Source organism: Diabrotica virgifera, chromosome 3 (assembly GCF_917563875.1).
Source record: "Diabrotica virgifera virgifera chromosome 3, PGI_DIABVI_V3a".
In the NCBI taxonomy this organism is placed as follows: domain Eukaryota; kingdom Metazoa; phylum Arthropoda; class Insecta; order Coleoptera; family Chrysomelidae; genus Diabrotica; species Diabrotica virgifera.
Window position 1 is genome coordinate 147,902,789 of NC_065445.1, and position 25,412 is coordinate 147,928,200.

At 32.4% G+C, this 25,412-nt stretch overlaps 1 protein-coding gene across 2 annotated transcripts in view; it reads left to right on the forward strand.

Annotated features, from left to right (window-relative positions):
- Positions 1-25,412, forward strand: part of LOC126881345 (RIMS-binding protein 2) — a 509,061-nt gene that overhangs the window by 352,737 nt on the left and 130,912 nt on the right. Inside the window, exons 12-13 of one of the 2 annotated variants that reach the window (XM_050645576.1) lie at positions 3,140-3,227; positions 10,865-11,104. In XM_050645576.1, the coding sequence (XP_050501533.1) occupies positions 3,140-3,227; positions 10,865-11,104 (328 nt within the window). Of the gene's footprint in view, positions 1-3,139; positions 3,228-10,846; positions 11,105-25,412 lie in introns of both variants that reach the window. The other variant, XM_050645577.1, reaches the window with a different exon arrangement.

Genomic DNA, 25,412 nt, shown 5'->3' on the forward strand with positions numbered 1-25,412 from the left:
GAAAGATGGAACACTTAGGGCACATTATGAGGGGTGAAAAGTACGAACCTTTAAGGAATATTATGCACGGCAAAATTAAGGAGAAAAGAGGTGTGGGAAGAAGAAAAATATCGTGGCTTCGCAATCTACGTGAATGGTTCGGGTGTAGTTCGATTGTACCTTTTAGGCGCGCTGCTAACAAAGTCGCAGTGACCATGATGATTTCCAATCTCCGCTAGGAGTAGCACGTGAAGAAGAAGACAGACTATATTATTATGTAGAGTATAAATATTATGAATACACCAGGCCGAAATTTTGAAATTATAAAGTGTGGAAACCACTTATGGAATAAAATTGTTTGTGCCCTTATTTTAGAAAATTATAAAAACGCTGCTACACGTCAACTTTTATACAGAGTGATCAACTTCTGTGACAAAGTCCAATATATCTGTTAATATAAAATATACGAAAAAAAGTTGTCAATAAAAGTTATAGGCACCTTTAATGTACACATTTTAAAATTAGTGAGAAATATACAGGGTCCTCCATAACACGGTGCCAAACCAAAGTTATGTTTTTTTAAATAGAACATCCTATATTTTATTCAAAATCTGGTTTCTCTACATTTTTGTGATTAAAAAGATATAACACTTGTCTACGGTTAAACTGAGTGTTTCAAAGTTGCGAGCACTTTTATTAAAAAATCATACTGACTTGATCGCCCTATATGTTTCTAACGGTGTAATATAAACTTATTTTTTTAATGCTTTTGACTGTCAATATTAAAGTAGTTTTGCAAAAATGTACAATTTTTTTATAACTACACAAATTGTATACAGGGTAAGTCAAAATGTAAATACAAGATTTTCTTGATAATTTTAAATGGATGTATTTTATATTATTGTCGAAAAGTTCTATCACTATGCTTACATATCTTTTAAATATTCCCTATACCTAAAGTTATCAGTTTTCGAGATATTTTAGATTTATTGTTGATAACAACATGTATTACTTAGTTATTAATAACAATACTTTAATGTATTAAAATTTATTAAAAAACCTAAATTAAATAAACAAATTGTTCAACGTACTTCTTATGTTATAAAAGGTGTTCAAAATGACCTTTCATAGTGTCTACACAAGCCTGGAAACGAGTTTCGAAAGACCTACTGATGTTTGTAAGCATTTGTTGTGTGACACTTTGAAAGGCGTTTTGAATCTATATTTCATATCGTCAACTATTGTTGGAGGTGTCCTATACACTACCTCTTTAATATAACCCCAAAAAAAGAAGTCAACTTCGTTTAATTCTGGTGATCTGGGTGGCCAGTGAACTGGTCCATCTCTTCCTATCCATCTTTCAGGAAATAGTTCATCGAGTTCACCGTTGACAAGTGCGTTGTGGTGAGCAGGGGCTCCGTCGTGAAGGTACCACATATGTTGGCGGATGTTTAATGGTACATTTTCAAGTAGAATAGGTAAATGATTCACTAGAAAATTTAAATAAACCTCACCATTTACCGATTCCTCAAAGAAAAAAGGACCTATAACGTAATTGCCTATGATTCCACCCCAAACATTTAAGGATCATCTCGTTTGACTATGTGTCTGAGCACAGTACGGATTGGTTGTGGAATAATAATGAAAATTGTGTCTGTTTTTACACTACCATTTTTGTGAAATGTTGCCTCGTCTCCAAAAAGAAAGAACAAACTCAAAAAAATCTCTCTGTATAACTATTTGTTGTTGTGACCATTGACAAAATTGTACTCTTCGTTCGAAATCATCCCCAACAAGTTCCTGATGTAATTGTATATGAAATGGGTGCATGTTGTTTTTCTTGAGTATGTTTTGGATAGATCTATAACTTTATCTTGCTCGCTTGTAATATTTTGAATACTAGTATGAGGATTTTACGTAACAACCAGTAAAACACTTAATTCATTTTCATCCGTAATAATGATTTTTGTTTTTTCCTTTGCTTCATAAACAGAACCAGTACGATTAAACCTGTCTAATAAGTTGTCAAATGCTCTCTTATTTGGTTGGTGACGCTTTGGACACCGTTCCTCATAAATTCTTGTGGCAACTAATGAGTTTTTGAAACACTCTCCTAAAATCCATATAATGTCTGTCATTTCTTCACCACTAAAATTCATTGTTAGGTAACAATTATAACAATATGGCAAACAATTATAATCAATAACAAAAATAAAAACATACAGATAATTAAAATATTCATCTGACAGTTCTTGTGTCAATTATTTCAAAGCCACCTTAAACAAGAACGTTCAGTAATTTATAGTTCCCATTTCTTAGCGGAAAATTAATATCATTTTGTTAGTAAATATAAAATTGTCGTTATTGTATAAAATTTGCCATAAACTTGGAGAAAAAATGAAATTCAGTCTAATTTTAATTATCATTAACAAACTCATTGGGGTTTCTAATATTACGGGTAATTAATTTACTGTAATAAACGTATCTATGAGTTATCAACAATAAAACTAAAATATCTCGAAAACTAATAACTTTAGGTATAGGGAATATTTAAAAGATATGCAAGTATAATGAAAGAACTTTTAGATGGTAATATAAAATACAGGGTTTAATTTAATTTTAATCCATTTAAAAATATGAAGAAAATCTTTTATTTGCATTTTGACTTACCCTGTATACAATTTGTGTAGTGATAAAAAAATTGTATGTTGTTGCAAAACTACTTTAATATTGACAGTCAACAGCAGTAAAAAAATAAGTTTATATTACACTGTTAGAATCATACAGGGCGATCAAATCAGTATGCTTTTTTGATAAAAGTGCTCGTAACTTTGAAACACTCAGTATAACCCTAGACAAGTGTTCTTTTCAAAATATCTTTTTAATCAGAAAAATGTAGAAAACCCAGATTTTGAATAAAATACAGGGTGTTCTATTTAAAAAAACATAACTTTGGTTTGGCACCGTGTTATGGAGGACCCTGTATATTTCTCACTAATTTTAAAATGTGTACATTAACGGTGTCTATAACTTTTATTAACAACTTTTTTTCGTATATTGTATAATAACTGATATATTGGACTTTGTCACAGAAGTTGATCACCCTGTATACCTATATATATTTAGAATATATTAGAATTTAATGTATGTAATTTTTCAGATAATTGAGCCGGAAGAGAATTTAAGCGACAAAGAAATATTTCCGAACTCCACAACACATCGGCAACAAGGAGGAATTCCATCTATCGGTAAAGCGATGTTTAATATTTTTTAATTTTTTTCACACACTTTATGAATACTAACAAACTAATTAAACTTATTTTCGTCACACAGTTTTATTTTTTTGACGTGAGTGATAAAAATAGAAGTTTATTCACATGGAATGTATATAGGGCTTTTCATCGATTGTCATTTGTTTCGAACTTCTGTCATATTATGTTGTACAATCTGTGTACAATATTAATATACACGGATTATACGACATATGACAAAAGCTCGAAACAAATGACTGTGAATGAAAAGTCTTACTAAAAGGATGAAAATGTTACAGTATGACATTTCTTACATTTATCAAATTCATATAGAAAACAGTTCATTAATAAAAATATGCCGCTTAATTAATAAAGTACCTATTGTATTTTCTCTTATTAATAGTCTTCTTTTTCTTTACGTTAATTTAATTTATTTAAGTCTTGAAATGTGGTGATCCTATTTATTGACATAGTTAATATACCGTTGGTTTTATTGTTTTTTTCGCAAATCTACATGTAAAATATATTATTATTCTATTTGATTCTTTGTCCAGTTTACTTCCATAAGTTGGGACAAAATCCTGTTAAGGACAACAATGTCCCCAAACCATGTCAAAACTCTAATTCCGCTAATCCTAATTCAGCTTTCTGTAACATAGCTTAAGCAACACTTTTCCTCCTGTACCATGAGTGCATTTATGTTTTGTTTTTTTTTGCGGGATTTCGCGCAAACGTGTAGGGAAGAGTCGGCTATTGGTGCGCACCTAAGAAATTCAGTATATTGCAAAAACTTAAAACATTTCAGTTTCCAACTTTTTTGAAGATATACTTTAAGGGCCTAGGTATATTGGTAGACACCACATTCCACGAACGGTTGAACAGTAGAAGAGTGAGAAGCGAAATTTCCAATTAGTGTAACGCGTGCAATTTTCCGACCTATTCGGATAATGGTACGCATGGGTCGGATAACTGTGTGTAATAATTGAACTTAAAAATATCTCTAAAAAATGTAGTTTATTAAGCATAAATATTAAAGGGACAAGCAAATATACGGAAAACGATTAGAATCCAAGTTACACATATATGAAAAAAACTAAGCCTAGCAGAAGTCATAAATTTATCTTTCTTGACTATCCCCTCCTGTAAACATTGCATAAGTCCATTGACAACATAATCTCAACATGTTCCATGCATTATCCTGTTTGCTACCATTAGTACATAATACACAGAAGTCGTTTTAATCTCACTCGAGATCGTCCAACTCATCATCATCGCACAGTTCACTTTCTGAAATATCTTCGAAGCTGCTGTCGTCAAAAATTTTCCTTTTTGTACCTGTTTTTCAATTTCGCGGATTTCTCGGACGGGGTCGAGTTCGCTCCCAATGGTAAGAATTTTACCTGAACTAAAAAAGGTAGGGTCCGAATTGGCTCCCATAGACAAAATTTATTTTACCTAAACACGTCGAAAATATCACCCAGCGTTGTCACTTCTTTCAAATTTTCTCTTTTTGTTAGAAACAGGTACCTTCCTAGAAATATCTATGGGAAAGGAGGAAGACCTAACCCTTCGGTCCTAACTTAACTTTCGGGTATTAGAGTGTAGAGCGCAAACCGGCCGATTTCAGGTAAGAGCGCAAAACGGTCGAGCGCATACCGGCCGACACCGATAATTTGTGTTAAAATTGCCACATATGCCAATGTTGAACTAAAACAAACTCTAAAAGTATTTGTCTAAAAGTATAATTTTCCTATAAAAAGTCTATATCACTATGTAAATTTCCTAAGCAGTATAAATATTACACGATTTGGCAACAATGTCTAATGTTTCCGCGATTATATGAGAGCCTACCCGCATTCATGCGGGAGCCAATTCGTACCCTTCTAAAATATACCTGAACGAAGCGGAGCGAACTCGACTTCACCCGATTTCTCTTTGCCCTTTGTCCATTTTAACGCGTATTTAAACGATATCGTCTTGCTTTTTTTTAATTTCCCTCTTAAGTTTTTTTCTGTTAAGCGTTTCTGTTAAAATCTGAGACTGTGGTTTTTTTTGCGGATATTATTTTTTGTTTGGGGTGGTTTCGGAAGTGAACTTAGATTTCCTAAAATGCTGCTGCTGGATATACTTGGAACCACAGCATCATTATTTCTTGTATCATTTTAGACGACTTTTCCAGTTCACCACATACTCTAAAATTAGATAAAAAAAAATTCGGGCAAAATTAATTAGAGCAATGTGTTAAATGGTAAATAAGTAACTTGTATCTGTACTTTTTAAACGATATTTCTATTAAGAATTACATTACACACGAACAATTACATACCACGTGAAAACATGTAAACCTTAGGCCTTGTTCAGATAGGGCGGTTTGCCAACGTTTGATAGGCCTTGTTCAGATAGGGCGGTTTGCCAACGTTTGACGCCGCGGTTTACCTGAAAAACCCAACCGCCGCGGTTCGAGTTGCCAAGAAACAAATAGAATCGTACATAAGTATGCAACCTCTCCGTCGTCAAATCGCGGTGGTTGTAAGTTAATACTAGGGGAGGAATGAGACTGCCAGTCAATCGCTTTCATGTGTACGATGCAAACGTCGGCTAAGCGCAGCGTCAACCGCTGGCAAACCGCCTACATAAAAACAAGCCCTTAGAGTAGGGAGAATTTTACACTTCCTAATCTAAGGGCTTGTTTATATGCAGGCGGTATGCCAACGTCGACATCGCAGTTTACCTGAAAAACCCAACCGCTGCGGTTCAAGTTAACATATAAACAAATGCAACCGCTCATCATCGTACATATGCAACCGCGAGTTTTACGCGGTTTACCAGCGTTTAAACAGGTTAATCGCGACGTTTACGTTGGCAAACCGCCCTATCTAAACAAGGCCTAAGATGTAAACGATAACTGCCAACCGGTAAAGTATCTCCCGACATTCGTTTGTGTGGGATAGCCCTGGCATTTGCTAATAGATGACGCGGCAATACAGTTTTTAAAATTTTATTAAATCTAAGATTGGAAACAATGATGCGCTAAATTTCACGATGCGCACCATTAGCCGACTAGTTTGGTCAAACAAAAACTTAATATTTGATAAATCTTTGTTTACTTTCCTGCCGTATCTTCTTCTCTTGAAATTCAACAGAATGTATTAATCTGCATCAATCTAGATTCAAATACTCTTCTTAAACTACACTACTTGTTTTATAGCTTTGGAAAGAGAAGACAGCTTTTAATAATAGGATACATCAGACATTTCAACTGCTTTGCTTTCTATTGGAAAACGAAAAAAAATGTCATCTTACTTTCTTTTTAATAAAGGAAATTATAATAGTAAAACCATATTTATGTTAATAAATGTTTCATATTTATTTTTAAATTATAAAATTTTCTTTCAAAAATAATAGTTGTGTTACAATATAAATGAAAAGTCTACAGATACTCTATACTCAGAACATAATTTTTGAATTTTTGTAGAAGTAGATTTTTAATATTGGCATGAATAATTAAAGTATTACGTATTTTTGGCCAGCTTTTAGAATCACTTAGGCATTTGCAGTGCTTGTGCCAGATATAAAAACTAATTAGGTACTTTTGGTATTTTTTATGTGTGTCTTTTCTGAATAAGTCTACCATATTTATAGCTAATTCATCATAATGCGTTTTAGCGATGTGCTTCCTCTTCTTCTGCTCTACATTACTGAAGGTTGATAATCATTGTTGAAATTATAATTTTACTTATGGCTGAAAGATTGAAAAGTACTGTTGTGAACGAACCCCAATTTCTTTCATCATCATCATCATGAAACCTCTTCTGTCCACTGCTGGACATAGGTCTCTCCCATTCTTCGCCACTATTCACGGTTCTGTGCGTCTTGTTGCCATTTATTGGATATCCGTTTAATGTGGTCCATCCAGCGTGTTAAGGGTCGTCCTCTGCTGCGTTTGTCTTCTCTTGGGCGCCAGCCAATTAGTTTTCTGGTCCATCTTGAGTCTTTCAGTCGCGCTATGTGACCTGCCCAATTCCATTTCAGCTTGGCTATACGTTCAACGACATCAGTGATACCTGTTTTTTTCCTTAAGTCTTGGTTCCTTATTTTGTCTTTTTTTGTCACGCCGAGAATCGATCTGTCCATGCGCCTTTGTGCCACTCGCATTTTTAGTGCTGTTGTTTAGTTTCTTTAGTTTAGTTTAAATACTCGAATACTTTGCGCATTTGTTTGGTTCAAATACCAAACCGGTGTCGTTCAATATTTTATACTTATGTATTTGCTTTTTTTTCTTTTGATCTACGGCCTCCTGTTAGAAATTTTGACATCTACAAAAAAAAAAACAATTTGAAGAACTCTTTTATGCGTGCGTAGTCAAAACATAAAGAATAAGTTTGCACTATTCTAACTTTTTTATTTATTTATTTATGCTGAAACCACAAGGGTTATTAGCGATCTAAAAAATATAACAAAAGTAAAGTTAGTAAGAATTACAATAATTATACAGTCCTGAGTCTTTAAGATAACTTTTGTGTTTTTTACGTTAATTTATTTACTCCTAAGGCTTCCTTCATATTCTTTGGGATAGTGTACTTCTTTCTTTTGCTTCACATGTTTTGCACTCAGTTAATATATGCTTCACGGAGAGTGTTGTTTCACAGTTTTCACACATAGGCGGCACAGTTCGCGTAAAGAGGTGTTTATGTGTTAGGTTGCTGTGTCCCAGCCGCAAACGTGTTATTCTCACTTGGTCGGGGAGTCAATTCTCGAGAACGATCGTTTGCTGAACGTATACGTTCGTGACGTAATGAGCGAACGTTTTCCAAAAATGCAATTCTGGAGGAACGAATCTTAAACGATCCGTTCGAAATCATCGCTCAAAATGATCGATCGACCACGAGTGGTCTTCATCATACGTTCTACAACAACGGCGTTCTTCTTAACCTCAACTCTTTTCTTGTTGTAAATAAAGTTTTGGGAAAATGAATGTGAAAGATTAGATATTAAAAAATATGTTGAATGTTGTGAGGGAAGCTGAAATTTTAGTGGAAGGCGACCATGAAAAACATTTTTATGATAGATTTAGGTCAGATCCTGGTAATTTTGCATTCTTTCAAAACTTGATTGATACTGTAAATAAGTTATTGTTAGATAAGTAGGTACGTAATAGAAATTTTAAGATAATGGATGTAAATGCACGTTATCCAGGCGCTACACATGATGCATTTATTTGGAATCAATCCAATTACCAAAATGTGCTACGAAATTTTTTTTAAGAACAAGAACGTCATTTTACCTGTTAGGTAAAATGACGTTTTAAAATTTCAACTGGTGTCGTTCGAAACGCACCTGTAGCTATTCGTAGAGATGTGTTTTGAACAGTTTCTAGGGTTTTCAATACTGATTTGCTTGATAAATAAACTATCGCACCATAGTCGAGTTTGGATCTAACTAAAGATTTATATACATATGTAATAGTGTAATTTGATCTGCTCCCCAGTTTTGGCTGGAAATAGCTTTCATAAAATTTAATCCTGCTTGGCCTGATTTTTTAAGTTCTTCTGTATGCTCTTTCCATGATAACTTTTGGTCGAAAACCATGCCTAAAAATCGGACATTATTTGTGAAACTGAGGGTTTGGTTATAAAGCTTCAGATGTGGAGTTCGAGTGTCATGTTTTCGTTTGAATAGAATACATTTAGTTTTTGTCGGTGAGAATTGTAATCCGATAGACCTAGCTAGACCATGATTCTAAATGATTAATTGTTTGTCGCAAATGTTTTTGTACAGATGTAGAGTTTTTCCTTCGGCAAATAAAACTAAGTCATCAGCGTATACTCTTCCTTTGACAATAGGTGAGCATTGTTGAAGTATGTCGTTTATGGCTATTAGGAAAAGGGTTGAGCTTATAACTGATCCTTGTGGTTCTCCGTACTCTTGAACTTTTTTATCTGAGTTAACGTTGTCTGATCGAACTATGAGGCTGCGATGTTGAAGAAAATTTGATATGAATTTTAACATATTGCCTCTGATATTCCAATTATGCAATTTCGATATGATATTGAATCGCCGTACGGTATCGTAAGATTTATTAATATCAAAGAAGACTGCGATACAATTTTGTTTATTTGCAAATCCTTCATGTATTCCTGACTCTAAGTCTATTAAGTTGTATATAGTAGGCATTGTCTATGCCTTAATCCGCTTTGTTGTGGGATAAGAAGTTTTTATTGTTCTAAATACCATATCAGTCTTTTATTTACCATTTTCTCTAACACTTTACATATAATATTGGTTAAAGATATTGGTCGATATGATTCTGGTGATGTCCGGGATTTATCAGGTCTGAGAAGAGGTAGTATTAATGCGGACCAGGTTGAAGGGAAAACCTGGTTACTCCAGATAAAATTATAAAGGTCTAATAATAAATTTTTCCCGTTGTCTGGAAGATGTAGTAGTAATGCTAGGGGGATACCGTCTGGTCCCGGGCTTGAATTTTTGGAAGAGTTTAAGGTTTCAGCAAGTTCTATTAAGGAAAAATGAACGTTAAGGTTGTGAATCTCATGGTCGTCGAATCGCAATATATTTTTTTCTACGTTATTCTTATGCATTTTAAAATCGCCAGTGTAATTTTCATCTCTGGAATTTAATTCGTATTGGTTTGCTAACATATCTACGATTTCCTTTCTATCACTAATTATTTTGTTATTTTTTGCTAGAAAAGGAATTTTATATGGTTGGCTTTTGCCAGAGATTTTCCTTAATTTCTCTAAACTGTACTTATGGTTGAAGAGGTATTTAGAGACGAGATGAATTTTTTACAGGATTCTTTTCTATTCTTTTTTAGAATGTATCTTGCCTCAGCTCGTCGTCTTTTGTGTTCCGTTGTGTTTTCGTCTGTCTTGTGATGCTTTAGTCTATTAAAAGCTTTCTTATATGCTCTTGTAGCTTGGCTGCATTCAGGTGTCCACAACGGAAGAGGTTTATGTTTCATTAAAATTTTTGTTTTTCTTACATACTATGTCACTGCGGCTGCTGTGATGGTTTGTAAAAATGTACTTAAAAATTTGTCTATGTCGTTTGATGATGTGAAGTTGGTTTGGTTAAGATCTTTTTGATTTGTTTGGTAAAGTTAGTCATTATGTCACTGCGGCGGTTGTGATGGTTTGTAAAAATGTACTTAAAAATTTGTCTATGTCGTTTGATGATGTGTAGTTTGTTTGGTTAATGTCCTGTTCGATTTGTTTGTCCAAAGTTAGTCCAATCAGCATTTTTAATATTCCACTTTGAGATAGGCGACTCAATATTTATTGTCCCTCCATTCCATCTCATAATGTATTCAAGTTAGAACAATTTTAACCAGTCAATTTCCTAGTTAATTGTACAAATGAACTTTTCCGCATTGGTACACATTTAAAATTGGTGTTGTTCTGTCAGTATCATCAGTCTTCTCGTCAGTATTTTACCTAGCTTCTCTAATGTTTAATATATCTGGCACATTAGCTAAAAAAGCAGTAAAATAAGCTTAGAACTGTCTGCATCTTAAATTCATAGATTTGGAGTTAGATCTTGGTGTCATAAAAAGAAATACTAATCATTTTTCTTAGAATCCTATTTCTAAATACTAGCACACCGATGCGTTGCAGAAATAACTAAAGAAAATTATGAGAGCAACATGTCTGAAGATGAATTGGTCGATCGAAGAAATCAAAGACAATATCAGCAGAGGAATCAGCAACGACAGGGTCAGCAAAGATCGGAACAACAGCAACAGCAACAGCTACAGCAGCAGCAGCAGCAGCAGCAACAACAACAACAACAACAGCAACAGTCACAACAACAGCAGTCACAACCTCAACAACAACAGTATTATCAACAACAGCAAGGTAACTATTGGGGAAATATTAAATAAATCTTCAAAATTTTAAATAAGCAATGTCTAAAGCCCACTATTTTTAATGAATTTCAATATTCGATCATGGCACATCGAGATCATTGAAAGATCAAGATTTGAGCTCTTAGAAACACGACTAAAAAACAGAACATTTATAAAACAGGAAATATAACTAATTAATTATACAGTGAGGACGTTTGAGTTGGAATAAATTAATTATCTCGAGAAGGGGCGAATTTGGAGAGAAATGTCGAGACAGGTCGATTTTTATTTTTAAATTATGACTTTTTGGCATATATACCCTACTAGTGACATCATACATCTTGGCGTGATGACGTAATCGATGATTTTCTTAAAAGAGAGTAGGGGTCGTGTGATAGCTCATTTGAAAGGTTATTTAATTCTATATTCAGTAATATAAACGTTAACATAATTATTTATATAGGGTGTCCAAAAATTTTTTGTTTTAATTAAATTAATTGAGACAAAAAGAAGAATGTACTTATGTAATTCATTTATTTCAAAATATATTTAAGTGCGGTCCGAATACAGAGAGAAATGTTTATTTGACAAATAAACATTGCTTTTTGCTTAAATTCAGTGTGAAAACTGCCACCCACCTGTCTCTTAGCAGTTTGAACATAGAATATAAGCGAAAAGCAATGTTTATTTGTGAAATAAACATTACTACCTGTTTCTCTGACAGCAGTAACATGTATTTTGAATTAAATAAATTACATTCTTCTTTTGTGTAAATTAATATAATAAAAAATGTTCTTTTTTACACCCTGTATAAATAATTATCTTAATGTTTATATTACTGAGTACAGAATTAAATAACGTTTCAAATGAGCTATCACACAACACCTACTATCATTTAAAAAAATCATCGATTACGTCATCACGTCCAGATGGATGACGTCACTAGTATGCCAAAAAGTCATAATTTAAAAATAAAAATCGACCTGTCTCAGGATTTTTCTCCAAATTCGCCCATTCTCGAGATAATGAATTTATTCCAACTCAAACGTCCTCACTGTATATTGAATTCTGGACACTCACTAAAGCCATGGAGAAAAAACTTTACTTAAGCACTAACTACACATTACTGAAAATAATCCTTCTAGACAAAGTATTCCGAAAACGATGAATAGGGAGAAGAAGAATATCATGGTTAAATAACATGAGGAAACAGTTCTCCACAACAACAACTAATCTATTTAAAGCATCAATTAAAAAAATAAGTATAGCCAGAATGATTGCCAATATTCGAAACGAATAGGCACCAAAAGAAGAAGAAGAATAATTGATTACAAACGATAGTGACAATATTAATATAAAATGCATGAAACATTATAGGACTTTGTAAGAATTTAAAGATCTATTAGAGCATACACGTACTAAAGTATAAAATAATATGAGAGCTCCAAATAACAGAGCTAAACAAACCGAGTACAAATAACGAATACTCAAGTTTATTTAAGTATTAAATATCTGAAACATCTCAGATTCAAAATGAAAATGTTAGCTGATAGATTGAATCTTTTACTAGTAAACAAACTATCTAGACTAACAACAGTCATAGGTATTTCCGTACGTAGGAATAATAATCAGCGTGTTAAATGTAGTGAGAAAATCGCTAATTGTAGACCTTTCGGTATAAATAAGAAAACAATGGAAATTCGAAAGTATTCAGACTATATCTTTAATTTTAGCCACAACTTCACTTCAACGAGCCTTTAAAGAATTTCATAGACCTTGGTCTTAGTTAACATCTTTAGAAGATCATTATGAAAGACACCAACAACTCTAGATGTCACAATATTTTGAGAAGATACTTCAACATACTAATCCATCTAGTGCTCGTTAATATAGAAAAAAATTCCCTCAAAGGCTGATCCTTTTGATACCCGAGGCACAGTTTAAATAATTCTTTGTCAAAGCTATATTATAATATACTGTGCCCGAGGCATATTGGATCAGTGTATTTTCCCTTAGAGAGGGAGTGAGGTCTTTATCAGTTAATTCTAGAATGATAATGATGTTGCTTTAAAGATGCTTCAAAGATGAAATAATAAAATTGAGATTGTAAGTCAAAAGATACAATACTTTAAATCAGTAAATTGATTTAAAACTGCCACAAACACTGGAATCCATAATATTATATAAAACTTTAATACTAAGGTTGAACAGTTTTATTAACTTTTTTAATATTAAAAATATTTCAAATGTTATACGTTAAAAAAAATCATACCCAACAATTCCAATGTATTGAGAATATTTAGGAATAATTATTTATTGTCAGGCTTTTTACAGTAAAAAATTCTAAATAAAAGCATCTAAATCAGTTTATTAGAACGACGTAAATGATTCATAAGAAATGAAATGCGTAGTATGTATAGGATTATCCATTCTACTTCATCTATCGGGAAGAAATAAGACGCGAACAAATAGAACGTGTACGGAAAGGAATACATATTACTGGCATTTTATAAGAGATGGAAGACACAAAATTCATTTAAACGAGATGTTTTGTGGATTTGATGACAGTTAATGTTATATTTTCACACACATATGGGAAACAAAACCTTAGAAAACTAGAATTTAGGTAAAGCAACACAGAATTAAAGAAATATTGATGAATTACATCATAAACAAAGTGGCATATAAGATACGAGCTCTGTGGAATACATATAGTCTAAAGTTTCTTCTTTTGACAATACTTTTGTATAAATATAAACACCAAAAACTATGAAAAAATGTTATTATCAGGGTTTGTTATATGTTTATTTAATATTTCTCTTTTAAACTGACATCTAGTTATAGAATACCCAGCAACATAACACCCACCTACACGTACATATCTTCAAGGTAAGGATACCTAGTTAATCACCGAGCATGTCATAGAAAAGTACAATAGTAGGAAGCATACAGCAACGTACAATTGGTACTAGAATTACCAACCATAGTTTTCAAAGTCGAATAGTATACATTTTAAAAGTATTTGTAATTTATATTGGTTAGAAATTAGAATTGATACACAGGGAGGCTCATAGTTCTGGTCTCAGGATGCTTGTATGAATATGGAAAAAGGCATAATAGAACTTTTGTCAGATTCACGCAGTATTTTGAGATTAGAACATTGCACCGACTTGTATATGATTGTAGTTTAGGTAAAGTTATTTTTTAGAATTATTTTTAAAATTTCTGTAGGCAACTTCGTAATTTATTATTCAGGCAGGATTTTTTAAATAACAGTTACATCAGTGTAAACCTTTGGTAACTGTTGCTGATTATCCAAACGAACTAGAAATACACAGTTCCCAATGGAATTAAAAAACATAGAAAACAGAAAAATATAAAAAATGTAAAGCATTATTCACGAACAAGATCATGTTTTTATTAAGGAATTTATATTAGATAACAATTTCTACAGGTACAAATTGAGTAGGCATATAAAATCTAAACCAAGAAAGCTTGTATGTCACCGAGTTATTTAATTATTGGTAGATAATTACTTATCTAAAACTTTATTTCAAATTTAAAGATTTTGTTGGGAAAACCCGCATTTTCCGAGGAAAATTTTTGTCGCAGCAGATCGGAAAAAACATGTCTTTATGCAGAATTTAATTTCGGTGAATTTTTGTTAGGGCGTTTTTGGTGTAAAGTTAAAATGTTCGGAGTTATGGAGCAAAAACTGAAAAAAACACGATTTGGGGGCGCCATTTTGTTAATAAAAAAAGTAGCACAATATCTGCGGACTTTGAATACCTATATTATTAATATATATAATCATAAGCTTCGATTCCAGCAATGAAATTGCTGGTAAATAACTTTTCCCAAAAATGGCCTATTATCCGATAAATCAGCCCAGAATACTTATATTTTTTCGTCTAAGTTGTTTACATTTAAGTATTTTTCATTTCTCTATTTCAAACTAAATTAAACTTTCGTCTTCTTTTTTAAACTGCTATCAATGACGTCATTGGCTTTACTATGAATAACACTTTTATTAACCTAACAATAATAACAGTTCTTTCTGTAACAGAGAGTTGCCTTTTAGACTTTTACAATAGAATCTAATTTATTATAATTTAAATTCCACTTTAATACAGTTATTAACATCTTTTCAGCTTAACTAATAATTTAAATTCAAATTCATGACCTATTCTATTTTTAAATTCATGACCAAAAAATTGACTACCAGTCTTGTCATGTCACTTTTGTCTGATAAATAGATTGTCATCTCCTATACTTTTGTTGGTCTGTGTCCATTGAACTGGCAAGAACCACACGTTCTTATCGAGCAGTGAATCATGTTGCCCTTTGAGCACTCTTAACAAATTTATCTTTTAACATCGACTTATAAACCGGGAGATATTAACAGAAGTCAACCACGATTTTTTAAGTCCTGCCCTTTTCAATACTGGAAGGTTAGAGAAGGTACTTACAATTTGGGGAAAAATCCACAGGTTTCCTGTGACATTTTCCTGTGAAAATTAGATTTTAAATGAAAAAAAAATTGGGAGTTGCGATGAATTTTTAAGTCCTGCCATATCCATAGAATAACAGGATACTACCTATTTTATGAAGAAATTTTTTTGGGCAGGACGGTTGCAAAAGGACTAATGGAGTATACAGATATACAAACATGTAATAAAAATAATGAAATTTTCATAATTTTCTAAGTCCTGCCAACTTAATAAATTAATCATATTTATTTCAAAATGACCAAAAAAAAAATGTTGGCATGACGTCACCTAATGTTTCACTGCACTTGTTTCTTGGAAAATTCTGTATAAAATTTTCACTTTGGTTCCGTGATTTTCTAAGTCATAAAATAAATTTTGTTATAAAATAAATTATTTCAGTAGACATTCAAACTGGCAGGATGTTTAGTTACACCTTTTTTACTATATATAGTTAAAAAATTTGTAAGAAAATTCGTGGAAAATTACACGATTTTCTAAGTCATGCCATTTCGCACATATCTCTAGACGGTTAATATAAATCTATTTTCAAAGAGGCAGGATGGTTGTATAGTTATTTCGTATAAAAAAATTAAATTGTGTGTCTGTAAAATTATTTCAGGGTGTTATACAAACATATTCATATAACCACAATTTTCTGAGTCATACGATGTCGAGTATGCTTAAAAAACACTAATCTAAAACCGTTTACAACTTGGCAGGATAACCGCAAAGATGAATAATACAAAAAATTAATTTGTATGTATATCATTAAAACAAGCGTATCCTATTAAATATTATTTTCGTGAATGTCTCGGAATTTTTACACACTTTTCAAATCTAATATCAAACTGTAACATCTTTATTTTAAGTGATTAGATCATATTTTTATCTAAGTAAACGCAATAAAAGTAAATAAACAATTTTTACAATTTATTGGTTATAGTAGGGAACTTACCTACCCATTATATTATACAGGGTGTCTAAAAGCTCTCATAACAAACGAAAACCGGAGACGCCTCAGATAATTTTAAGAAAATTTAACTCAATTCACCTAGTTCAAAAATGCTTCCGTGGAAAGCTAGAGCTCTTTAAAGATGGCGTCTTGTAATTCATCATCGTCATAATTCAACCCGAATCTATCCAATGCTGGATATAGGTCTCCCTCAGTCTTCTCCATGCATTTCTGTCCTGTGCTGTCTGCATCAAGTTTCTGTCGATCCGTTTGATGTCATCAGACCATCTGGTTGGCGGACGACCTCTACTTCGATATGCTTCGTCTAGAAGAAGCATATCGAAGTCTTGTAATTATTTTTCTTTAAAATAGCTGCAGAACGCTTTTATTTGGAAAAACGAAAACTGGTACACTTATTTATCTTTAAGAGGTCAATTGTCAAATGTCAATTATCAATTGTAAATTTTTAGTACCGGTCATAGGGGTCCGTTTTGGGTACGGAAACGGATATTTTATCGAATAACTTTTCTGTCTAACTTTTAAGCATCTCTGACACTGGATTATTGAATTCTGGGATAGTTTTGTACTAAAACGTACTTTTGCTTTAACTCAGAAGAATACGCAGTGTTCTAGAAAAATCGATTTGAAAAATTTTTCGTTTTTTGGTTTTTTGAGTTTAAAAGAATTTAGAAAAATCGATTTTATCAATTGTGAATTTCTAGTACTGGTCATAGGCATCCGTCCTGGGTAGATCAACGGATATTTTATCTCATAACTTATTGGTCTTTAAATTTTTAGACATTTATGAGAGTAGGGTATTAAATTATGAGGTATTCTAGTACTAAAAGTTATTTTTTTAATTTTTTTAAAATTTTTTTCAAATTCAACAAACGAGAAATTTTAAAATGGATTTTTCCAGAAAACCGTGCATCCTACTGACTTAAAGCAGGAGTACATTTTAGTACTAGAATACCTCACAATTTAATAATCTAGTGCCAAAAACACCTAAAAGGGAAAGACAAAAAAGATTCCTATGACCGGTACTAGAGATTCGCAATTGAAGGAATCGATTCATCTCTGGAAGAAAAAAAGGCGGACCAATTTTTGTCTTTCGAATTGGAAGCGTTCTGGAGATATAAAAAATAAATTACTACGCGCCATCTGTAAAGAGCTTTAGCTCCCTTAGGCAGGCCGCACATCAAAGAAACATGAAGCGTAAATCACGTTTCATGGAAATTAAACACTGCTAAACAAATAGACGTTGGGCCATTTATGCGACTCTCCGAAAATAAAAATGTTTTATGAGCATGAATCACACTCGTTTCATTGGTAGGCGAATTTTAAGGTTTGTTTAGCCGTGTTTTATTTTCATGAATCGTATTTTACGTTTCACGTTTAATGTTTTACGTTTCATGTTTCGTTGGTGTGCGGCTCGCCTTGGGGAAGCCGCACACCAAAGAAAGATGAAACGTAAAACACGTTTCATGAAAATAAAATCCTGCTAAATAAATAGTAGAAGTCAGCCCACCAATGAAACGAGTGTGATTCATGTGCGTGGAACTTTTTTATCTTCGAGGGGCCCCACACCAAAGAATTATGAAACATAAAACATGAAACGTAAAACACGTTTCATGAAAATAAAATACAGCTAAACAAATAGAAGTCCGCACACACAAGAAGCGAGTGTGATCCATGCACATAAAACATTTTTATCTGTATCAATTTACTGCCGAAATTAATATATAAATATGGTATAGAAAATGCTTAACAAATAAAAAGGTACCATAAAATATCATTTTATTATAATACTAAAATACAGGGTGTCCCATGTAAGAAAACTCAGAAAATACTCATTCCGAGTTTCAACCAACCCCGTATACTAAAATTTTGGTATACTATTAATAACTGGCAATAGTAGACTATATTAAAACTCGTTTAAACATAAATTAATAGAAGTTTGGGTATCAAATCACTAACAATATGTATAGGGTGTGAATGTTCCTACAAAATTAACAAAAAAACGTAGTTATATTTTAAACTACCTCGTATAATATTTCAAAACACTATATTTTATTAAAGAGAACATCGAGTAGAATCCAAAAATGGAAAAATATACAGGGTATTCCATTTAAAAAAAACATAAATTTCTGTCACCCTGTGAAAACGGGTAGCCCTGTATATTAGAAAATATTGTTAAATTATAGTCCTATCTGTGGCACATGTTTTACCTAAATAACTTTTTTCGTATATCTTACGACAAACGAGTAATTGGACTTTGTCACACTAATGCCCCACCCTGTATACAAAATAACCATAAAACCATCCTGCCTCTTTGTAAATAGACTTATATTAAGATTCTTGAAACATATGCAAAATGGCATGACTCAGAAAATCGTTGACTTTTTCACGAATGTTCTTACAAATCTAGGACTCCTGCCGTCTTACAAGAACCGTTTAACCTTCCTGCCGAGTACCGAAAAGATATTGATTGTATTTGAATATTATAACTTTTTAAAGGCAGGACTTAGAAAATCACGGAATCAGGGTGAAAATTTTCCGCAGAATTTTCCAAGGGACAAGTATACTTAAACATTAGGAGACGTCATGCCAATATCTTTTTTGATCATTTTGAAATAAATATGTTTAGTTTATTTAGTTGGCAGGACCTAGAAAATCATGAAAATTTCATTATTTTCCTTACATGTTTGTATACATATATACTGCGTTACCCCGCAGTTACAACCCTCCTGCCCAAAAAATTTTCTTCATAAAATCGATAGTATCCTGTCTATCTACGGATATGGCAGGACTTAGAAATTCATCGCAAAACCCTATTTTTATTTTTTGGGAAAATCTAATTTTTACAGGAAAATGTCACAGGAAATTTGTGGATGTTTCCACAGATTGTAAGTACATCGTCTACCCTTCCAGTATTGCAAAAGGCAGGACTTAGAAAATCGTGGCTGAACTTCTGTATAATATCTCCCAGTCTATTAGAGTCGCTACTAACATCAGATTATCAACATGTAAATCTAATCATATTTCTCGATGTCACCTATTTTATAAGGTTGCTAGTTTCATCAACTAAGCCGCAGAACGTAAGTATTATCCACATTTTTCTTTAACAATTTTAACCCTTTGCATTCATTCTAACGTGGAAATACTTCGTTCTAGGCACCGAAAATGATCTGATCTAGATGAAAAATGTTTTGCGAATCCTTTTGGATGACTTTTTAATAGTTTTTTAATAAACTTTTTATACCATTGTACAAACGAAGTTTTTACTTGTTCTAAATGATTTTTAATTATGGTATACAGCCAGCTACTGGGATTTTCCCATTGATTTTAAATATATATTGCTTTTTGCTTAAATTCAATATTAAAGCTGCCACCCACCTGCCTCTTAGCAGTTTGAACATTTAGTTTAAACAAAAAGCAATGTTTATTTTTCAAATTAACATTTTTTCCTGTTTTCGGACAACAGTAAAATGTATTTCGAATTAAATAAATTATATACATTCTTCTTTTTGTCTCAATTAATTTAATTAAAATAAAATGTTTTTTGGGCACCTTGTAAAAATAATTATGTTAATGTTTATATTAGTGAATAGAGAATTGAATAACCTTTCGAATGAGTTATCACATGACCCCTATTCTCATTTTAAAAAATCATCGATTACGTCATCACGTCCAGATGGATGCCGTCACTAGTATTCCAAAAAGTCATAATTTGAAAATAAAAATCGCCTGTCTGAGGATTTCTCTTCAAATTTGCCCATTCTCGAGATAATGAATTTATGCAAACTCAAACGTCCTTACTGTATAGACATAGGTACATACATGGACTTGATTATTCCGCCAATTATTATCATCCTATTTTATTATCCAATAATATTTTCTTCTCGGTCTGACCATTCTAAGATGGGTAATAAAATTTTAAAAGAACACGAAATTCAGAGAGTAAATTGTCCAACAGACCGACTGTATCCTTCATAAGATAATCCCCCTTTCGTTTTCGAGCAGGGAGCCATGTTGCCCCAGAAGCTATTCTACTAACATCGACTTAGTGTCGCTTCAAAAGTTAATTATTAATTGTTAATTATTAATATAAAACGTTAACATCAAAGTTTTATACACAAAATAGTGGACTTTTTTCGACTACAAAATAAATAGAATGTTCCACTGATGAGAAGATCGAAAAATTTCTGGAATTTTATAATCTATTTGGATGATTTTTTAAAAGTTTTTTAATAAAACAAATTTTTGTTGTTTTTCTGTAAGTTTTTCAAAACTATGGTATACTGATACAGCCAACTACTGGGACTTTACCTTTTAATTTTTCCTGAATTTCTAGTTTACGAGGTACGAGGAGAGTCATGGCTTTGCTGTATCTATAGTTCTTCATTTTGTCGAGCAGTTGTTTATGCCAAATTATGTCGAATACATTGCTTGCGTCTATTGAAGTCTATTGCGATGTATGTATTATGTGAGCCTGAGTACCTGGTGTTCGCTTGAGTGTCTGGCGCTAAATCCGAGTTGGACTTATGGCAAGACCTGCAGTCTTTCTGTTTTCTCTTTGAGCCTTGCGAGCAATTTTGCTGAGTAGCAGTAAGCTTATTGGCCTGTAGTTCGGTGAAAAAATGCTCTTTTTTCCTGGTTTATGAATTGGGATCACATCGGCTGCTTTTCATAGTCGAAGGCATCTGAAAAGCAGTAGGTACACTTTCGCTGCGTTACCAAACAAATAGCCGGTTACGTCGAAAATATGTCGAAAATTATGACACCTGGTGAAAGATGTATTTTTCTTATTTTTCAAGATAATTTATTAATTCTTATAAGGATATATTCAGTTATAACATATTGCGGCTTTAATATGACCCAAATAGACCTTCTACCGAACTGCTAGTTATCTGCATTATGTCTAGCGTACTTCAATAAAGCACATTAAAAATATTTTTATTTATAGAAGAAATATTTTGGAAAGTTGTATCTCACTCCTGCTCTTGTAAGGTATGTCTCCAATCAACAAAGTTTCTGAATATCTCTAATCTCTAAACGCAGAGAAGGTGTCAAGAAAACTTCTGAAACTCATCAATATGATTATTATGTTGGTCAGATAAACGACTGCTTTCACTGGGAGGTAATTTAGAGCCCTGTTGGTAATTTGGTCCGGTCCAGATGCTTTCTTTGGTGAAATTTTCCGGATCAGGTCGTGGTGGATATTCGGAGTATTCTTCGGATTTCTCTTCAAAGTCACAGTCTTCTTGGTAGTAGTTTATAGAACAATGTCTTTCTAGGGTGGTTCTCATAATATTGGCCTTGTCTTCAGTGATGTATACTATGCCGTTTTCTACAAGTAGAAGTGCATTGGTTTCCTGTAGTTTTTTTAGTGTTTTCTGTAGTTTCCATACATGATCCATGTTTTTGCTACTTTCTACTCTCATTTAAAAAATCATCAATTACGTCATCACGACCATTTTCTCTTCAAAATCGTCCATTATCGAGAAAATGAATTTATTCCAACCTAAACGTCCCCACTGTATTATTTATAGGATAATAGCTCCCCGTGTGTGAACAAGCTTAAAACGGTATAGGATTGAAATCAAATTGTTACAATCAAGCGTTCCAAATTTAAATACAAACAATTAATAGAAAATTGTATGTTTCCGTTAAATAAAAAATGTATAAATCTAGAAGGATATACAGGGTGAGTTACCACTAACGCGACGGAAGATTACAGCAAAATGGTAAAAGATTTGAAAAAAATTTTAATTAGTGGTTTGTAAGTTGATAAAATCTACATTTTAAAATTATTTTGAAATATACAGGGTGTCCCAATAAATGGCAGCGTATCAAAGTTTTATGTTTTCTTATGGAACACCCTATATTTTATTGCATTTTTTTAATTGTCCGCAAAAAATAAGGTACAGTTTCATAAGGCTTCCCTATACCTATGTACAGAGTGTTCTGAGTTATGGTGACTTTTCTTAAAATGTAGAGTTTTAAAAGAAGGCTTATTCTCAAATTATTTAAGCAATTATAAAAGAAAATACTTTTACATCTAAATATTTGGATATTGGTTGAATGTATTTCATGATTAATTGTTACACATTTATTTACAGGGTGTTCAAAATTTACAGTTTTATTATTGGACTATTCAATGTGTCATATGATTATTATTTTAAATGGAACATCATGTATATTAATAAATAATTATACTAAACAAATCTACCTCTTTCGAATGGTATATGGATGTCCTATACCTAGGTGTCATAGTTTTTGCGTAATTTACAATTATTAAAATTCTTAATCTGTAAATCGATTTAAAAAAAAAGATGTAGTTAATTAATGGCATTGTATGACAGTCATTTTATGACAGTACGGTCTAGTAATTATTTTATAATTAATGTATTCCATGATTAATTATTACACATTTATTTACACGGTGCTCAAAATTTACAGTTTCATTATTGGATTATTTAATGTGTCATATGATGCTTATTTTAAATAAAACACCATGGTATCTTAATAAATTATTATACTAATCACATGTTCCTCTTTCGAATGGTATAGGGATGTTCCATAACTAGGAGTCATAGTTTTTGCGTAATTTACAATTTTATTAAACGGTAAATTGATTTTAAAAATAATATTTATGCACTCTCCATTTTTAAACTGTACGAAATAAATGTTTGTTTACTGTATCATAATGAAATGAAAATTATGTCTATTTACTAGACCATTATTATGAAAAATAGGTAGATTGATCTGTATACAATACATTTAAAAAAATCAGGATCTGCTCCAAAGTCTAAAGTCCATAAACGATAAGTTAAATAAAAATGTATACCATTTTTATTCAGTTGCAATGCGAAGGCAAAACAATCTTACTTTTCAATTAGAATACGGAGCGCAGTCCAGTCCTCTGAATCGCGATTTTCGGCTCTTATTGGAGCCTCATCGGAAAGAACGTAGGCACTGTTCTCCATACCCTAATTGACTAGCGTCGAGAGTCTTTCCCACCCATTGCAACCGAAGTGAAGGTATTAGGTGACTAGCATTATCTGACAATTAAAACTAACTTCATCTGATAAGTTAAATATTTATCATAGTCCTGTTCGGTCTAATATTGGTGTAGTTGAGTTTTATACGGATAATAGTGGTTTAACAACAATGATTTACAGAACGTAATGCAACGCCTTAATGAACGCTGTCATGAGTACGGACTGAAGATGGATTTAAAGAAAACTAAATGCATGATCATAACTAAATCAGCACACGTAAACATCCAATTAACTATTGAAGATACTGTGATTGAGAGTGAGGATAACTACAAATACTTAGGAACATGGATAACATCAAATGTAGACCAAACCAAAGGAATTAAGACACGTATTGAAATAGCACGTGCATCATTCATTAAACTTAAAAAGTTTCTTTGTTGTCGGGATATAAGGTTAGAACTACGCCTAAGGATGCTTCGATGTTACGTGTTCTCTACTCTTCTTTATGGCTTGGAAGCGTGGACGTTGAAACAAGTCCATTTGAATAAGTTGGCCGCCTTTGAATTTTGGTGTTACAGAAGAATCCTACGAATATCATGGATTCAAAGAATGTCGAACGTGGAAGTAACTAGAAGGATAGGAAATCAACCGGAAATAATACTAACTATCAGAAGACGAAAACTTGAGTACTTGGGACATGTGATGAGAGGGCAAAAATACTCATTATTACAACTTATTATGCAAGGCAAAATCCGAGGAAAGCGAAATGTGGGAAGACGAAGAACATCCTGGCTTAAGAACTTACGGGAATGGTTGGAATGCAGTAGTGCAGAGATATTTAGAGCGGCAGTCAACAGGGTCCGCATTGCCATGATGATTTCCAACCTTCGATAGAAGATCGAACTTAAAGAAGGAGAATAGTGGTTTCTCTTAAGTATTCTAACAGTCGTTTGACTGATTTACCCGAAATTTTTTCTTTACTAGTATTTGGGTTTTCCGTAACAGGAAGCAGGACATCAAGTTCCTTGACGTGATCACAAATAACTGGTTTATTTTTATTTAACTTTCCGAAATTTCTCAAAAACGTCCTTTTTTGGGTGTCTTCTATCAGGATACCTACTTTTGAGCGTAAACTTTAGAAAGTAAGATACAATTTTGCAAACGCACTCCCCAATGCAAAGTACCATGTCTACTCTTTCGTAGATAACGTGGTTATTCATTTTTAGGAACAATTAAATTTGAATATCATACATGGATGTTTATATTTTTGATAACTACCAGACCGTACTGTCATAAAATGACGATGTCATACAATGAGATACATCTTTTTTTTTAAAATCGATTTACAGATTAAGAATTTAAATAATTGTAAATTACGCAAAAACTATTAGACCTAGGTATAGGACATCCATATACCATTCAAAAGAGGTGACTTCGTTTAATATAATTAATAATTAATATATGGTGTTCCATTTAAAATAAGCATCATATGACACATTGAATAATTCAATAATGAAACTGTAAATGTTGAACACCCTGTAAATAAATGGGTAATAATCAATCATGGAATACATTCAACCAATATCCAACTATTTAGATGTAAAATTATTTTTTTTTATAGTTTGTTAAATAACTTGAGAATCAGGCTTCTTTTAAAACTTTACATTTTAAGAAAAGTCAACATAACTCAGAACACTCTGTACATAGGTATAGGGAAGTATTATGAAACTATACCTTATTTTTTGCGGACAATTAAAAAATGCAATAAAACACAGGGTGTTCCATAAGAAAAAATGTAACTTTGATACGCCGCCATTCATTGGGACACCCTGTATATTTCAAAATAATTTTAAAATGTAGCATTTATTAATT